The sequence below is a fragment of the Mastigoproctus giganteus genome, chromosome 8 (assembly GCF_048544385.1).
Source record: "Mastigoproctus giganteus isolate SK-2022 chromosome 8, ASM4854438v1, whole genome shotgun sequence".
In the NCBI taxonomy this organism is placed as follows: domain Eukaryota; kingdom Metazoa; phylum Arthropoda; class Arachnida; order Uropygi; family Thelyphonidae; genus Mastigoproctus; species Mastigoproctus giganteus.
The window spans coordinates 209231898-209251436 of NC_143582.1; the positions used below are offsets into that span (position 1 = coordinate 209231898).

At 38.7% G+C, this 19539-nt stretch overlaps 1 protein-coding gene across 1 annotated transcript in view; it reads right to left on the reverse strand.

Annotated features, from left to right (window-relative positions):
- Nucleotides 1–19539, reverse strand: part of Dhc36C (Dynein heavy chain at 36C) — a 592122-nt gene that overhangs the window by 344394 nt on the left and 228189 nt on the right. The window contains exon 29 of the mRNA XM_090380456.1: nucleotides 2556–2872. Within this exon, the coding sequence (XP_090236582.1) occupies nucleotides 2556–2872 (317 nt within the window). The remainder of the gene's footprint in view (nucleotides 1–2555; nucleotides 2873–19539) is intronic.

Sequence of the window (19539 nt, forward strand, 5' to 3'; positions counted from 1 at the left end):
GGAACAGAAGTTAAACTCACAGGTCTATAATTACTTGTGTCAGCCTTTGATCCTCCTTTGTGAATTGGGGTCACATTTGCACATCTCCAGTCCATGGGTACCTCCCCTGAGTCCAAGGAAGCTCTCATAATTATGGATAAGAGTTTGCTTACTTCCTTTGCTGCCTCCTTTAATATAACTGGATAGATTCCATCCACCCCAGGTGCCTTTCTTGTGTTTATCTTCAACAATTTCTCCTCCACTTTACTCTCAGTTATTACAAGATTCTCTAGCTTACTGCCAGAGTTGAATAAACCTCTGGCATTCCCCTCGTTGAATATCTCATGTGTGAATGTTGATGCAAAATATTCATTTAGTTTGTTAGCTACCTGAGCAGGATCATGAACGGTTGACCCATTGATATCAAGTGGACCAATCTGATTCATCCCCTTCCTTCTAGAGTTTACATAAGTAAAGAACTCTTTGCTGTTTTTCTTCGCATCCCTTGCCAAGGATTTCTTGTAATCTGCCTTCGCCTGCCTAACCTCCTTTGTAACTTGGTTACAGATTAACTTGTATCTATCATAGGCTTCTGTGTCATGTGTTAATTTGTATGTATCGCATGCATTTTTCTTCTCTGCCATATGCCTCATTAGTTCATCTGACATCCATTTAGGCCTAAACCTTGAACAATATTTCTTAGTTGGTATGTAAAGCCTAGTAGCTTCCAAGATAAGTTCTTTGAATGCTTCCCATTTTGAATTTGCTGTTGGTAACATCATCAGTTGATCCCACTGTATAGAATTTAAATACTGTCTCAGTTCATCGTAGTCGCCTTTATGAAAGCAATACCCCTTCCCTTTACCCCTAATGGTAGTTACCTCTTTGAGTAAATCCCACTTCAGAACACTGTGATCACTGCCACCTAGTGGTTCATTTATCTGCAGATTCTTAATGCGTGAAGAATCACTACTGATAATCAAATCAAGAGTATTACTCCCTCTAGTTGCCTCCCAAACATGCTGATGTAGAAAACAATCATCCAATAAATCCACAAAAGCCTTGCTAGTGTGTGAGTGACCAGCCCCCAAATTCCAGTCAATATCTGGGAAATTAAAATCCCCCATTATAAGACTCTCTGATTTACTGGCCCATTCTATTTCTCTGTACAGTTTCTTATTATACTCATCAGAGTCATTAGGCCTATAGCACACTCCTACTCTCAATTTTTATCTACCAATGCTTATGTCACACCAAACTGACTCGACACTGCACTGTCCAGCGATGTCGACTGGCTTCACTTCCTTGGATTTTATGTGTTTCTTAACTAATAGCATAACCCCTCCTCCCTTCCTATCCTGTCTATCCTTTCTGTAGATGTTGTACTCCCCAAATTCCAGTTCTGCATTCCTTATATCTGTGTGACACCACGTCTCTGAAATCCCAACAATATCTGCCTTTGATGCTTTGAGCAATACCTCAAATTCATAAAATTTATTTACTAAACTCCTAGCATTGGTGTACACGCAAGTATACATGCACCTGCTCTTCCTCTTAGCCACCCTAACACAACCCATGTGTTTACTTGTACCCCCATGATTCCCAGCAGTCTCTGAAATATCCTGCATCTTATTTTCCAGGCTGCTGCTCATTCCAATAGAAGCAGTGCAAGAATCACTTTCTCCTCTGCCAGTGGCTACTGTTAATCTATTAGTCCTTGTATCCCCCCAATCTAGCAGTTTTCCGACCCACCTAACACTGCCTCGATAGCATCAGCAAACAATCTTGCACCCTTTCTCTATTTAAGTGTATCCCATCCCTGTAGAAGCAGTCTCTCCTGTTAACCTGTACAGACCAGGCGGAAAAAAATTCTACCCCTTGAGTAGAATTTTTTTCTACCCCAAAATTATTGAACTATTTACATAGTTCAATAATTTTGTCCAATTTCTGTATTTTATTAAGACACATTTAAACTGATTTTGGAATCGGCAAAATCATATATGTTGGTAGAAGGACAGTATACAGGTAACACAGTGTAGTGTACTATACTGCCTGCACACATGCACATTGCAACTAATTTTCTTATGTAATAACCAGCCTTTTATCTATTTATACCTTGAACAGGAATGTCCAGGGAGGGATCAAAATGTTAGTTTATTAAATTTTCACATGATCCCTTATATTTAAACTTGCTCCATTATTTCTAAAATGATGTGCAACTGAATACATTAAAAAAATAAATAAACAAATTCTCTCAGAATCTCAGAGCATATTTCTGAAGCTTTGGCAAACTTTAATAAATAAATCAATACTTGTTTATTTTAATAAATATCTGATATATCTTATACATCAGATATTTATTAAATCTGATATATTGTGGCAACTTTATATTAATTAAAGAAGCAATATTAAAAATTATTTAATAAAAGTAATACTTAATGAAATATTTAATTATAAAACAGAATGGTAAATAGTTAACAATTAAATTACAATTAAACGGGTGATTAGAGAGACTAATTTATAATTTAAAAAAATATATATTAGAATTTGCTTGTTTTTTTTTTAATATATCCTACCTGAAAAGTACAAGGTTCATAGGCTTTTTACTGATATTATTGAATTCTTCTAAAAATCCTTCGATAATGGTTTTTAAAGAGCTGAAATCATGTACTTCTGTATAATTGCGGCTGTCTGATTTGGGATCAGCAAAATCACAATACATTAATGATCTCATGTCATCTTCTGTCACTTTGCCATCTTCATCTGCGTCAATACTTGCAAGAAGCTTGTGGAAATCTATATGCATCTGTGATTTTGATACAACCTGTGTACACTGAAACAGCCAATTTCTATCTTCATCGTCTACAAGCCGATCATAAAATACTCGAAAAATCTATTGTAAAAAAAAAAAAAATTAGTTATGATCTGTTTTATATTTTTGTCGGAGACATATTTATGAGATATGTCTCATAAATAGATGACATATTTATGAGAAAACTGATCAAATAACTTGTCACTTATTTATATAACATTTTTGCAGTAAAACTGGCATTCATTGCAATAAAACTCACACATATTAGAAATATAATAAGAAATATAATAATTTATATACCTGTTAAATTTATATTTACTTTGCTACTTTCAAACCAATTATCAAAATGAAATGCTGTAATTTTTATATTTCTTTTCTTGTAAACAAACATGTTCTAACTGGAAAAATAGCTGTGATAATAACATAGACATTAATTTTACATACTTGTAAAATAGCAACATTTAATTATTTTTATTTTTTTTTTATGAAAATCCCAAACATGAGAGGTATTAGTACCTATATTACTTAGTACCGTGCATGGGTTGAAGGTTCAGAAGATGAAAGAAGATACTTGTTGACTTGAATGTATCTATTATTCTGTTTCTTACCTTCAACCATTCAGCTGTGATGGATATATGATCTGAAGCAATTTATATATATTTAGACACATCAAAAAATTAGGAATATATAACTGCCAGTGGCATGGCCTACTATATATACACTGAATACACAATGTCAATCCAAGAAAATTAACTGCTATTGTACTATATATGTACAGTGGGTTATACAACTACCACTGGCAGGTATATATATATATATACAGTAAACCCCTGCTATTCGCGGGGGTTATGTTCCTAAGAAACGCCGCGAATACCGAAAACGTGAATATTGAGTTATGGCTCCCATAGTAATAAAGGGGTTCCGTTCCAAAGTATGAAATATATAAGAAAAACTAGTCTAAAATTTTGTCTATGTATATATTATATGTACCTTCATAATATGACTATGTACATAGACAGTACATAGTGAATTGCAAGCATATGGAATCGAAATGAAAATAAGAAACAATTTAATATTAAATGTAATATTTATTAGAAATTTCAAACAAATCTTTCAAACGGGTGCCTTTGCTAGCTAAAAAACTTATCCTGCCAGTGCTATCACCAGTTTCGCTAAAGTGTTGATAAAGGAGTTTTGCCTTTTCACGAATGATGAGTAAACTTAACGGAATTTTATTTTGAGTTCGGTCTTCTATCCACAGATTAAAAGCTTTTTCCATTTTTTCCAATTTAACATCACGAGTTACAGAGCAAATTTTTGAAGCAATTAGCGCGTTTTCACGGACACTAGGGTGGATTTTTTCTTTCGATTTTTTGATTGATCGTATCGTTGACTCATTGATTTTATAATGTTTTGCCACTGAGGAGACACTTTCACCATTAGAAATTTTGTCTAATAACTCAATTTTATTCGCTAATGTCATCACCTTCTTTGATCTTTTCACATTTCCCTTGTTATTCGTAGCCATATTTTTGTACGGGTAAGAAAGAACTTATCCACAATAAAGTCACTTTCTTCCGTTAACAAACTTGAAAAAGTCTGTTTTACACTACAAAACGGTAGATTTATCACTTTTGTAAGCATATCAATTTATAAATTGATAAATTTATAAATTGTTAAGTCATCAATTTATAAATTGATAAATTTATTCATTTTATAAGCATATAAATTAAAAGCAAACGACGAAACCTTCCATGACAAGTGCATAACACATACTGAACAAGGATTAGCGAGAAACATCCACGCTCGCGATTTTGTCACCGCTCTCCCCCCACCCACTGAGCGCTGTTTTGACTGGGAAAGATAAATTTAGCCACGCCCATGTTTTTTTTATGGCAGAAAATGTTCACGGCACTTTAAAATTCACATTTTTTTATGTTTCATTTTATATTAAATGACCGACTGCGAATACACGAAACCGCGAATAGCGGGGGTTTACTGTATATATACATACATTTTTTTTTTGTCATATTGAGTTTTTTTTAGGAGCATTAGCAACTAAGGCCACATTGCTCTAGGTATATGTGGTGGTCATTTCCTGAACTTTCCACATCCTCTGTATTTAGCATCAGCATTAGTAGAGGCATATATGATGCAAGAAAGCGAGCTTATGCAGCATCAGCCAAAAAAAAAAAAAAAACCACTTCCATTTCACCCCTCTGTTCGTTCGAAATACCTGTCCAGCTGAGCCTTAAATTTATTTCGGCTATCGACTTCCACAACAAGGGATGGAAGTCTGTTCCACCAACCATCCACTGGCTAAAGGCAAATTTCCACACATCTATCCTACATCTGTCTTTCCTCAATCTGAATTTATGCCCTCTCAGGTGATTATTCTGAGCAAGAGGAAGAATACCATCGGCATTGAGCATGCTCAAACCATTCAAGACTTTATACGCCTCTATCAGATCACCTCGCCGGTGCCTAGTCTCCAGACACTGTAATTTGCAAAACTTAAGCCTTTCTTCATAAGAGCAACCCTTTGTTCCACTCACTAATCTTGTTGCCCTTCTCTGTACTCGTTCCAGCAGTTCTACATCCTACTTGAAATAAGGCCTCCAGACCTGTATACAGTACTCAAGGTGTGGCCTGACCTTTGCCTTATACAAGGGAATAATCACCTCCTTATCCCTGCTAGAAAAATTCCTGTATATCATTGATAAGACACCATGAGCTACTCTTGCAGCCTGTCTGCACTGCTCAGAGAACTTCATATCTGCCTGCACAATTACCCCCAAGTCCTTTTCATTCTCTACTACTGTCAGTATAGTACCACAGAGTTGATCAGTTGCTCTGGGGTTGCTGTTTCCAATATGTAGTACTTTACATTTGTCAATGTTAAACTTCATTTCCCACCTCTCAGCCCATCTGCTCAACCTTTCCAGAACCTGTTGCAGCAGCATAGTGTCAGTAGTGTCCTTAACAACCCTGCCAACCTTTGTAACGTCTGCAAACTTGGACATTAAGTTTGATATACCATCATCAATATCATTTATAAATACAGAAAACAATAATAGACCCAACACTGAACCCTGAGGGACTCCATTAATAACATTAGTCCATGATGAGCAGTGTCCATTGATTACCACTCTCTGTCTTCTCCCCCTCAACCACCCCTTTATCCATAGCAGCAATTTGCCTCCAATGCCACACTGCTTCAATTTGTGCAGCAGTCTTCCATGTACAACAGAATCAAAAAGCCTTTCTAAGATCCAAATATATAATATCAACGTTCTTCCCTGCATCCAGTTCTTTTGTGACTGCATCATAGTATCCAATCAAATTGGTCAGGAAAGACTTTCCCTTAACAAAACCATGCTGTGTCTGAGCTATAACTGAAGTCTTGTTGAGATGATCCTGCAGTGCTTCTTTATCCAGTGCCTCCATTAATTTTCCTGGAACAGAAGTTAAACTCACAGGTCTATAATTACTTGTGTCAGCCTTTGTTCCTCCTTTGTGAATTGGGGTTACATTTGCACATCTTCAGTCTATGGGTACCTAGGAAGCTCTCATAATTATGGCTAAGAATTTGCTTACTTCCTTTGCTGCCTCCTTTAATATAAATGGATAGATCCCATCCACCCCAGGTGCCTTTCTTGTGTTTATCTTCAACAATTTCTCCTCCACTTTACTCTCAGTTATTACAAGACTATCTAGCTTACTGTAGAGTTGAATACATCTCTGGCATTCCTCTCGCTGAATATCTACTCATGTGTGAATGTCAATGCAAAATATTCATTTAGTTTGTTAGCTACCTGAGCAGGATCATCAACAGTTGAACCATCGATATCAAGTGAATCAATCTGATTCATCCGCTTCGTTCTAGAATTTACATAAGTAAAGAACTCTTTGCTGTTTTTCTTTGCATCCTTTGCCAAAGATTTCTAGTAATCTGCCTTCACCTGACTAACCTCCTTTGTAACTTGGTTACAGATCAGCTTATATCTATCATAGGCTTCTGTGTCACATGTTAATTTATATGTATCCCATGCATTTTTCTTCTCTGCCATATGCCTCATTAGTTCATCTGACATACATTTAGGCCTCAACCTTGAGCAATATTTTTTAGTTGGTATGTAACGCCTACTAGCTTCCAAGATAAGTTCTTTGAATGCTTCCCATTTTGAATTTGCTGTTGGTAACATCATCGGTTGGTCCCACTGTATAGAATTTAAATACTGTCTCTGACCATCGTAGACGCCTTTACGAAAGCAAAAACCCTTCCCTTTACCCCTGATGGTAGTTACCTCTTTAAGTAAATCCCATTTCAGCACACTGTGATCACTGCCACCTAGTGGTTCCTTTATCTGCAGATTCTTAATGCATGAAGAATCACTACTGATAATCAGATCAAGAGTATTACTCCTTCTAGTTGCCTCTCGAACATGCTGAAGCAGAAAACAATCATCTATTAAATCCACAAAAGCCTTGCTAGTGTGTGAGTGACCAACCCACAAATTCCGGTCAATATCTGGGAAATTAAAATCCCCCATTATAAGACTCTCTGATTTACTGTCCCACTCTATTTCCCTGTACAGTTTCTTATTATACTCATCAGAGTCATTAGGCCTATAGCACACTCCTACTCTCAATTTTGATTTACCTATGCTTATGTCACACCAAACTGACTCGACACTGCACTGTACTGTCCAGCGATGTCGACTGGCTTCACTTTCTTGGATTTTATGTGTTTCTTAACTAATAGCATAACCCCTCCTTCCTTTCTATCCTGTCTATCCTTTCTGTACACATTGTACTCCCCAAATTCCAGTTCTGCATTCCTTATATCTGTGTGACACCACGTCTCTGATAACCCAACAATATCTGCCTTTGATGTTTTGAGCAATACCTCAAATTCATAAAATTTATTTACTAAACTCCTAGCATTGGTGTACACGCAAGTATACATGCACCTGTTCCTATTCTTAGCTACCCTAACACAATCCATGTGTTTACTTGTACCACAATGACTCCCAGCAGTCTCTGAAATACCCTGCATCTTGTTTTCCAGGCTGCTGCTCATTCCAATAGAAGCAGTGCAAGAATCACTTTCACCACTGCCAGTGGCTACTGTTAATCTATTAGTCCTTGTATCCCCCCCCGCCAAGCTAGTAGTTTTCCGACCCACCTAACACTGCTTCGATAGCATCAGCAAATATTCTTGCACCTTTTCTATTTAAGTGTATCCCATCCCTGTAGAAGCAGTCTCTTCTGTTAACAAGTACAGACCAGGCTGAAAAAAATTTGGTGGTCATGGGATCGCACCCCGGTCTAATCAAGAAGCGTTCCCTACGCACAGCTCCTCCTGTCCACCCGGCTACGGTGGCAACTATATATATATATATATATATATATATATACCTACAGCCTTAGAAACACTGCACCCATATTGTCATGGTGATGTCCTTTAAGTTACGTTTTTATTTTATCTTACTTATAATTTTACTGACCATTACATATTACTAATTAATGACAATTATATTAATATTTTTATCCTTTACCTAATCGTATATTATTAATTGAGATATGGTTTTAGCATAACTTGTCTAATATGCTATAAATTAAAATTAATATGATTCTCCTTTATTTATAATTTATTTGGTAGCCTTAAATTAAACTAAGTAAAGAGTCATTTCAATCTTACAGGGGGCATGAAGTTCATCAGTGACTATCATAGAACTGGCATTTAGCCATTTCTATGATAGTCACTAATGAGCCCATGTGCGCCCATGCGCGCACGTGTGTGTGTGTGTGTGTGTGTGTGTGTGTGTGTGTGTGTGTGTGTGTGTGTGTGTGTGTGTGTGTGTGTGTGTGTGTGTGTGTGTGTGTGTGTGTGTGTGTGTATTCTTTAGCATTAGTTGAGGCATATCATGCAAGAAAGTAAGTTTAGAGAGCATCACCCAAAAAAAAAACAAACCCTTCCCATTTCACGCATTCGGTCACTACAAATGTTTGTTTACTTTAGCCTTAAATTTATTTAAGCTATCAACTTCCACAACAACAGATGGAAGTCTGTTCCAGCAATCAACTACTCACTGGGTAAAGGAAAACTTCCGCACATCTATTTTACAACTGTCTTTCCACAATTTGAATTGATGCCCCCTCATGTTCTTAATCTCAGCAAGTGGAAGTATCCCATCAGCATTGAGTCTGCTCAAACCATTCAAAGCCTTGTACACCTCAATCAGATCAACTCGTAGGGGCCTAGTCTCCAGATGCTGTAACTTGTAGAACTTAAGCCTTTCTTCTTAAGTGCACCCCTTTGTTCCTCTCACCAATCTTGTTGCCTTCTCTGTACTTGTTCTAGCAACTCGACATCCTTTCTAAAATGAGACCTGTCTGCAGTACTCAAGGTATGGCCTAACTATTGTTTTATTCAAAGGTATAATCATCTCCTTGTCTCTGCTAGCAAAATTCCAATATATATTTATCATTGACAAAACTCCATGACATGCTCTGGCAGCCCATCTGCACTGCACAGAGAACTTCATATTTGACTACACAATTATGCCCAGGTCTTTTTCATTCTCCACCTCCCTGAGTGTAGTACCACACAGTTGGTATGTTTCTCTTGGGTTACCGGAAACCCCCCCCCACACCGACCGGGCTAGCCGTGTGGGTAAAGTGCCTGCCTGGCAACCCAAAGGTTGCGTGTTCGAATCCCTCCTCGGGCTTGGATCAAAGTACTGCAAAAAAAACCTTGGGAGGTGCATTATGGCCACAGAATCCGATGAGCCAACAACTAACTTAAAAAAAAAAAAAAAAAAAATCATCTGCAAACTTGGAGATGATATAAAGGCTGCCTAAATTAAGCTTGATATACCTTCATCAATATCATTGATAAATACACAAAACAACAATGGCCCAGCACTGAACCCTGAAAGACTCCATTGATAACATTAGTCCATGTAGAGCAGTGTCCATTTATTACACTCTCTGCCATCTCCTACTCAACCATCCCTTTATCCATTGCAGCAACTTGCCTTCAATGCCATACCTCTCCAATTTGTACAGCAATCTTCCATATGCAACAGTATCAAAAGCTTTCCTGAAACCCAAAGTATATATTAAAATTATTTTTGTCATTCAGTTCCTTTGTGACCACATCATAGTATCCAATCAAATCGGTCAGAGAAGACTTCCCCTTCACAAACCCATGCTATGTCTATACTATTACTACAGCTTTGTCTAGGTGATCCTGCATCACTTCTTTAACTATTGACTCCATTATTTTCCCAGGAACAGAAGTTAAATTAACAGGTCTATAATTATTTGAATCACCCTTTGTGAATTGGGGATACATTTGCACATCTCTCATCCATTCGGACCTCGCCTGAGTCCAAGGATGCTCTCATAATTATGGATAAGCGTTTGCTTACTTCTTTGTCACCTCCTTTAATATAACTGAATAGATTCCATCTGCCCCAGGTGCCTTTTTTATATTTTACTTCAACAAATTCTCCTCTAGTTTGCTCTCTATTATTATAAAATCATATAGTGAACGTCTGTTCTTCCCTTCTTTACAGAATTCCATACCTTTTAAGTACAAATGGAAAATAATCATTCACTCTGTCAGATATTTGAGCGGGATCATCAACAGTTGAATCACCAACATCAAGTGGACCAACCTGATATATCTCCTTCCTTCTAAAGTTTACATAAGTAAAGAAGTCTTTGTTGTTGTTGTTTTTTGCATCCTTTGCCAAGGATTTCTTGTAATCAGCCTTCGCTTGTCTAACCTCCTTTGTGACTTGATTACAGACTAGCTTATATCTGCCATAGGCTTCTGTGTCACCTGATAATTTATATGCATCCCATGCATTTTCTTCTCTTCCACGAGTCTCATTAGTTCATTGACAACCATTTAGGCCTAAACCTTGAACAATATTTCTTAGTTGGTATGTAAAGCCATTTTTCTTTTTTGGTGCATAAGAAAGGAAAGCATAATCATCTGACATCCATTTATGTCTAAATCGTGATTATCATTTTTAGTTGGTATGAAAAGCCTAGTAGCTTCCAAGATTAATTCCTTGAAGGCTTCCCATTTGGAATTCACTTGTTTTTAAAATCATCAGTTCATCCCACCATACAGAATTTAAGAATTGTCTGAGACCACTGTAGCCACCTTTATGAAAGCAAAAATCCTTCCCTTTACCCTTGATGGTAGTTAAATATTTAAATAAATCCCACATCAGAACACTGTGATCACTGTCACCTAGTTGTTCCTTTATCTGCAAATTCCTAATGCATGAATCATCACTGCTGATAATCAGATAAAGAGTATTACTCTCTCTGGTTACCCCTGAACATGTTGCGATAGAAAACAATACTCCAATAAATCCAAAAAAGTCTTGCCAGCATGTGAGTGACCAACCCACAAATTCCATTCAATATCTGGAAAGTTAAAATACCCAATTACAAGACATTCTGATTTACTGGCTCACTCTATTTCTGTGCATAACTGTTTGTTATACTCATCCACACCATTCCAAGTGTGGTCTAACAATAGTCTCATACAATGGGATTATGATGTCCTTATCTCTACTAGCATTAGCATAGGCACATGATGCAAGAAAGCAAGCTTATATAGCATCAGCCAAAAAAAAAAAAAAAACACTCTTCTCATTTCACCCATCCACTCGGTCCAAATATTTGTCTAGTTCTGCCTTGAGTTTATTTAAGCTATCAACTTCTACAATGACAGATATAAATTTGTTCCAGTAAATCAACCACACGCTGGCTAAATACAAACTTCTCCATATCTGTCTTATAGATGTTCAAAAGTCATTTTCAGTTTGAATTTATGCACTCTCAGGTGATCATTCTGAGCAAGAGGAAGAATCCCATCAGCATTAAGCATGCTGATGAGATCCTTCAAGGCAGTGTTAGGTGGGTTGGAAAACTGATAGCTGGGGGGGATACAAGGACTAATAGATTAACAGTAGCCACTGACAGAGGTGAAAGTGATTCTTGCACTGCTTCTATTGGAATGAGCAGCAGCCTGGAAAACAAGATGCAAGATATTACAGAGACTGCTGGGAGTCATTGCGGTACAAGTAAACACATGGGTTGTGTTAGGATAGCTAAGAATAGGAACAGGTGCATGTATACTTGCGTGTACACCAATGCAAGGAGTTTGGTAAATAAATTTGATGAATTTGAGGTATTGCTAAAAACATCAGTCAGTTTGGTGTGATATAAGCATTGGGAGATCAAAATTGAGGGTAGGAGTGTGCTTTCAGCCTAATGACTCTGATGAGTATAATAAAAAACTGTACAGGCAAATAGAGTGGGCCAGTAAATCAGAGAGTCTTATAATGGGGGATTTTAATTTCCCAGAGATTGATTGGAATTTGTGGGTTGGTCACTCACACACTAGCAAGGCTTTTGTGGATTTATTGGATGATTGTTTTCTACATCAGCATGTTCGGGAGGCAACTAGAGGGAGTAATACTCTTGATTTGATTATCAGTGGTGATTCTTCATGCATTAAGAATCTGCAGATAAACGAATCACTAGGTGGCAGTGATCACAGTGTGCTGAAGTGGGATTTACTCAAAGAGGTAGCTACCATCAGGGGTAAAGGGAAGGGTTTTTGCTTTCGTAAAGGCGACTATGATGGTCTGAGACAGTATTTAAATTCTATACAGTGGGACCAACTGATGATGTTACCAAAAGCAAATTTAAAATGGAAAGCATTCAAAGAACTTATCTTGGAAGCTAGTAGGCATTACATACCAACTAAGAAATATTGTTCAAGGTTTAGGCTAAATGGATGTCAGATGAACTAATGTGACATATGGCAGAGAAGAAAAATTCATGGGATACATATAACATGTGACACAGAAGTCTATGATAGATATAAGCTGATCTTTAACCAAGTTACAAAGGAGGTTAGGCAGGCGAAGGCAGATTACGAGAAATCTTCGGCAAAGGATGCAAAGAAAAACAGTAAAGAGTTCTTTACTTATGTAAACTCAAGAAGGTAGGGGATGAATCAGATTGGTCCACTTGATATCGATGGTTCAACTGTTGATGATCTGCTCAGGTAGCTAACAAACTAAATGAATATTTTGAATCGACATTCACACATGAGAAGATATTCAGCGAGGGGAATGCCAGAGGTGTATTCAACTCTGGCAGTAAGCTAGATAATCAAGTAATAACTGAGAGTAAAGTGGAAGAGAAATTGTTTAAGATAAACACAAGAAAGGCACCTGGGGTGGATGGGATCTATCCAGTTATATTAAAGGAGGCAGCAAAGGAAGTATGCAAACTCTTAGCCATAATTATGAGAGCTTCCTTGGAGTCAGGGAGGTACCCATAGATTGGAGATGTGCAAATGTGACCCCAATTCACAAAGGAGGATCAAAGTATGACACAAGTAATTATAGACCTGTGAGTTTAACTTCTGTTCCAGGAAAATTAATGGAGGCACTGGTTAAAGAAGCACTGCAGGATCATGGGGGGAGACAAAGACCAATAGTTTGACAGTAGCCACTGGCAGAGGTGAAAGAGATTCTTGCACTGCTTCTATTAGAATGAGCAGAAGCCTGAAACACAAGATGCATGATATTTCAGAGACTGCTGGGAGCCATTGCGGTACAAGTAAACACATGGGTTGTGTTAGGGTAGCTAAGAATAGAAACAGGTGCAGGTATACTTGCGTGTACACCAATGCTAGGAGTTTAGTAAATAAATTTGATGAATTTGAGGTATTGCTCAAAACATCAAAGGCAGATATTGTTGGGATTCCAGAGACGTGGTGTCACACAGATATAAGGGATGCAGAACTGGAATTTGGGGAGTACAACGTCTACAGAAAGGATAGACAGGATAGGAAGGGGGGAGGAGTTATGCTATTAGTTAAGAAACACATAAAAACCAAGGAAGTGAAGCCAGTCGACATCGCTGGACAGTGCAGTGTTGAGTCAGTTTGGTGTGACATAAGTATTGGGAGATCAAAATTGAGAGTAGGAGTGTGCTATAGGCCTAATGACTCTGATGAGTATAATAAGAAACTATACAGGGAAATAGAGTGGGCCAGTAAATCAGAGAGTCTTATAATGGGAGATTTTAATTTCCCAGATATTGACTGGAATTTGGGGGCTGGTCACTCACACACTAGCAGGGCTTTTCTGGATTTATTGGATGATTGTTTTCTACATCAGCATGTTCGGGAGGCAACTAGAGGGAGTAATACTCTTGATTTGATTATCAGCAGTGATTCTTCATGCATTAAGAATCTGCAGATAAATGAAACACTAGGTGGCAGTGATCACAGTGTGCTGAAGTGGGATTTACTCAAAGAGGTAACTACCATTAGGGGTAAAGGGAAGGGTTATTGCTTCCGTAAAGGCGATTACGATGGACTGAGACATTACTTAAATTCTATACAGTGGGACCAACTGATGATGTTACCAACAGCAAATTCAAAATGGGAAGCATTCAAAGAACTTATCTTGGAAGCTACTAGGCTTTACATACCAACTAAGAAATATTGTTCAAGGTTTAGGCCAAAATGGATGTCAGATGAACTAATGAGGCATATGGCAGAGAAGAAAAATGCATGGGATACTTACAAATTAACACATGACACAGAAGCCTATGATAGATACAAGTTGATATGCAACCAAGTTACAAAGGAGGTTAGGCAGGCGAAGGCAGATTACGAGAAATCCTTGGCAAGGGATGCAAAGAAAAACAGTAAACAGTTCTTTACTTATGTAAACTCAAGAAGGATGAGGATGAATCAGATTGGTCCACTTGATATTGATGGGTCAACTGTTGATGATCCTGCTCAGGTAGCTAACAAACTAAATGAATATTTTGCATCGACATTCACACATGAGGAGTTATTCAGCGAGGGGAATGCCAGAGGTGTATTCAACTCTAGCAGTAAGCTACAGAATCTTGAAATAACTGGGTGTAAAGTGGAGGAGAAATTGTTGAAGATAAACACAAGAAAGGCACCCGGGGTGGATGGGATCTATCCAGTTATATTAAAGGAGGCAGCAAAGGAAGTAAGCAAACCCTTAGCCATAATTATGAGAGCTTCCTTGGACTCAGGGGAGGTACCCATAGACTGGAAATGTGCAAATGTGACCCCAATTCACAAAGGAGGATCAAAGGCTGACACAAGTAATTATAGACCTGTGAGCTTAACTTCTGTTCCAGGAAAATTAATGGAGGCACTGGTTAAAGAAGCACTGCAGGATCATTTAGACAAGACTTCAGTTATAGCTCGGACACAGCATGGTTTTGTTAAGGGGAAGTCTTGCCTGACCAATTTGATTGGATACTATGATGTACTCACAAAAGAACTGGATGCAGGGAATAGCTTTGATATTATATACTTGGATCTTAGAAAGGCTTTTGATACTGTTGCACATGGAAGACTGCTACACAAATTGGAGCAGTGTGACATTGGAGGCAAATTGCTGCTATGGATAAAGGGGTGGTTGAGGGGGAGAAGACAGAGAGTGGTAATCAATGGACACTGCTCATCGTGGACTAATGTTATTAGTGGAGTCCCTCGGGGCTCAGTGTTGAGTCCATTATTGTTTTCTGTATTTATAAATGATATTGATGATGGTATATCAAGCTTAATGTCCAAGTTTGCAGACAATACAAAGGTTAACAGGGTTGTCAAGGACACTGCTGACACTATGCTGCTGCAACAGGATCTGGAAAGGTTGAGCAAATGGGCTGAGAGGTGGGAAATGAAGTTTAACATTGACAAATGTAAAGTACTACACATGGGAAACAGCAACCCCAGAGCAACGTATCAACTCTGTGGTACTACACTGACAGTGTTAGAGAATGAAAGGGACTTGGGGGTGGTTGGGCAGGCAGATATGAAGTTCTCTGAGCAGTGCAGACGGGCGCAACAGTAGCTCATGGAGTATTGTCAATGATATACAGGAATTTTTCCAGCAGAGATAAGGAGGTGATTATTCCCTTGTATAAGGCAATGGTCAGGCCACACCTAGAGTACTGTATACATGTCTGGAGGCCTCATTTCAAGAAGGATGTAGAGCTGCTGGAACGAGTACAGAGAAGGGCAACAAGATTAGTGAATGGAACAAAGGGGTGCTCTTACGAAGAAAGGCTTATGTTTTGCAAATTACAGTGTCTGGAGACTAGGCACCAGCGAGGTGATCTGATAGAGGTGTATAAAGTCTTGAATGGTTTGAGCATGCTCAATGCTGATGGTATTCTTCCTCTCGCTCAGAATAATCACCTGAGAGGGCATAAATTCAAATTGTGGAAAGACAGATGTAGGATAGACGGGCGAAAATTTGCCTTTAGCCAGCGGGTGGTTGGTTGGTGGAACAGACTTCCATCCCTTGTCGTGGAGGTTGATAGAATAAATAAGTTTAAGGCTCAGCTGGACAGGTATTTTAAACGAACAGAGGGGTGAAGTGGAAGTGGGTTTTTTTTTTTGTTTTTTTTTTTGGCTGATGCTGCATAAGCTTGCTTTCTTGCATCAAATGCCTCTACTAATGCTAATGCTAATGCTAAAGACTTCAATTATAGCTCAAACACAGCATGTGTTTGTTAAGGGAAAGTCTTACCTGACCAATTTGATTGGATACTATGATGCAGTCAAAAAAGAACTGGATGCAGGGAATAACTTTGATATTATATAATTGGATCTTAGAAAGGCTTTTGATACTGTTGCACATGGAAGACTGCTGCCCAAATTGGAGCAGTGTGGCATTGGAGGCAAATTGCCGCTATGGATAAAGGGGTGGTTGAGGGGAAGAAGACAGAGAGTGGTAATCAATGGACACTGCTCATCGTGGACTAAAGTTATTAGTGGAATCCCTCAGGGTTCAGTGTTGAGTCCATTATTTTTTCTGTATTTATAAATGATATTGATGATGGTATATCAAGCTTAATGTCCAAGTTTGCAGAAGATAAAAAGGTTGGCAGGGTTGTTAAGTATACTACTGACGCTATGCTGCTGCAACAGGATCTGGAAAGGTTGACCAGATGGGCTGAGAGGTGGCAAATGAAATTTAACATTGACAAATGTAAAGTACTACATGTGGGAAACTGCAACCCCACAGCAACGTATCAACTCTGTGGTACTACACTGACAGTGGTAGAGAATGAAAAGATCCTGAGGGTAATTGTGCAGGCAGATATGAAGTTCTCTGGACAGTGCAGACGGGCTGCAAGAGTAGCTCATGGTGTCTTCTCAATGATATACAGGAAGTTTTCTTGCAGGGATAAGGAGGTGATTATTCCCTTGTATAAGGCAATGGTCAGGCCACACCTTGAGTACTGTATACAGGTCTGGAGGCCTCATTTCAAGAAGGATGTAGAGCTGCTGGAATGAGTACAGAGAACAGCAACAAGATTAGTGATTTGACAAAGAGTTGCTCTTACGAAGAAAGGCTTAAGTTTTGCAAATTACAGTGTCTGGAGACTAGGCACCGGCGAGGTGATCTGATAAAGGTGTATAAAGTCTAGAATGGTTTGAGCATGCTCAATGCTGATGGGATTCTTCCTCTTGCTCAGAATATTCACCTGAAAGGGCATAAATTCAAATTGAGGAAAGACAGATGTAGGATAGATGTGCAGAAGTTTGCCTTTAGCCAGTGGGTAGTTGGTTGGTGGAACAGACTTCCATCCCTTGTTGTGGAAGTTGATAGCCTAAATAAATTTAAGGCTCAGCTGGACAGGTATTTTGTACGAATGGAGGAGTGAAATGGAAGTGTTTTTTTTTTTTTTTTTTTTTTTTGGCTGATGCTGCATAAACTTGTTTTGTTGCATCATATGCCTTTACTAATGCTAATGTTCAAACCATTCAAGGCTTTATACACCTCAATCAGATCACCTCACAGGTGTCTAGTCTCCAGACACTGTAATTTGCAAAACTTAAGCCTTTATTTGCAAGAGCAACCCTTTGTTCCATTCACTAATCTTGTTGCCCTTCTCTGTACTCGTTCCACCAGATCCTTCTTAAAATTAGGCCTCCAAACCTGTATACAGTACTCAAAGTGCGGCCTGACCATTGCCTTACACAAGGGGATAATCACCTCCTTACTCCTACTAGAAAATTTCTTGTATATCATTGACAAGAGACAATGCGCTACTCATGCTGATGATCTGAACTGCTCAGAAAACTTCATATCTGCCTGCACAATTACCCCAGGTCCTTTTCATTCTCTACCACTGTCAGTGTAGTACCACAAATTTGATACTTTACTCTGGGATTACTGCTACAATTTTGTTAGATAACTAATAAATCATCAATAGGACACCATGGGCCTTCCTTGCAACCAGTCTACAATGCTCAAAGAACTTCATGTCTGACTGTATCATAACACTCAAATCCCTTTCCTCCACTACTGGCTTTAGTTCAACTCCGCCAAGTGTATAAGTTTTTTTCAGGTTAATGTTCCCCAGGTGCAATACCTTACACTTTTCTGGATTAAAGCATAGATGGCATTTTTCTGACCATCCTTGAAGTCTATCTAGGTCACTCTGAAGAAGCTCTGCTTGGCGGTGATCATTAACTACTCTACCAGTCTTTACATTAGCTGCAAATTTAGACATCACACCCTCTATTCCTTCATTGATGTCATTTATGAAAATCAAAAACAACAATGATCCTAATACTGATCCTTGGGAACCCCACCTCTTACATCAACTCAATTTGAGGAATAACCATTTATCACAACCCACTGCGTCCTGACCTGAAGTCATCCAGCTATCCATCTAAGGATTTTTCCTGTGATTCCACCCGTTCCAGTTTATAAAGTAACCGCTCATGTGGGACTGAGTGTGTCAAGTGCTTTGCTGAAATCATTAGCATTAGCAGAGGCATTTTATGCAAGAAAGCAAGCTTATGCAGCATCAGCCAAAAAAAAAAAAAAAAAACCCACTTCCACTTCACCCCTCTGTTCGTTCAAAATACCTGTCCGGCTGAGCCTTAAACTTATTTAGGCTATCAACCTCCACGACAAGGGATGGAAGTCTGTTCCACCAACCAACCACCCGCTGGTTAAAGGCAAATTTCCGCACGTCTATCCTACATCTGTCTTTCCTCAATTTGAATTTATGCCCTCTCAGGCGATTTTTCTGAGCTAGAGGAAGAATCCCATCAGTATTGAGCATGCTTAAACCATTCAAGGCTTTATACACCTCTATCAGATCACCTCGCTGGTGCCTAGTCTCCAGACACTGTAATTTGCAAAACTTAAGCCTTTCTTCGTAAGAGCACCCCTTTGTTCCATTCACTAATCTTGTTGCCCTTCTCTGTACTCGTTCCAGCAGCTCTACATCCTTCTTGAATTGAGGCCTCCAGACCTGTATACAGTACTCTAGGTGTGGCCTGACCATTGCCTTATATAATAGAATAATCACCTCCTTATCCCTGCTGGAAAAATTCCTGTATATCATTGACAATACTCCGTGAGCTACTCTTGCAGCCCGTCTGCACTGCTCAGAGAACTTCATATCTGCCTGCACAACCACCCCAAGTCCCTTTCATTCTCTACCACTGTCAGTGTAGTACCACAGAGTTGATACGTTGCTCTGGGGTTGCTGTTTCCCATGTGTAGTACTTTACATTTGTCAATGTTAAACTTCATTTGCCACCTCTCAGCCCATCTGCTCAACCTTTCCAGATCCTGTTGCAGCAGCATAGTGTCAGTAGAGTCCTTGACAACCCT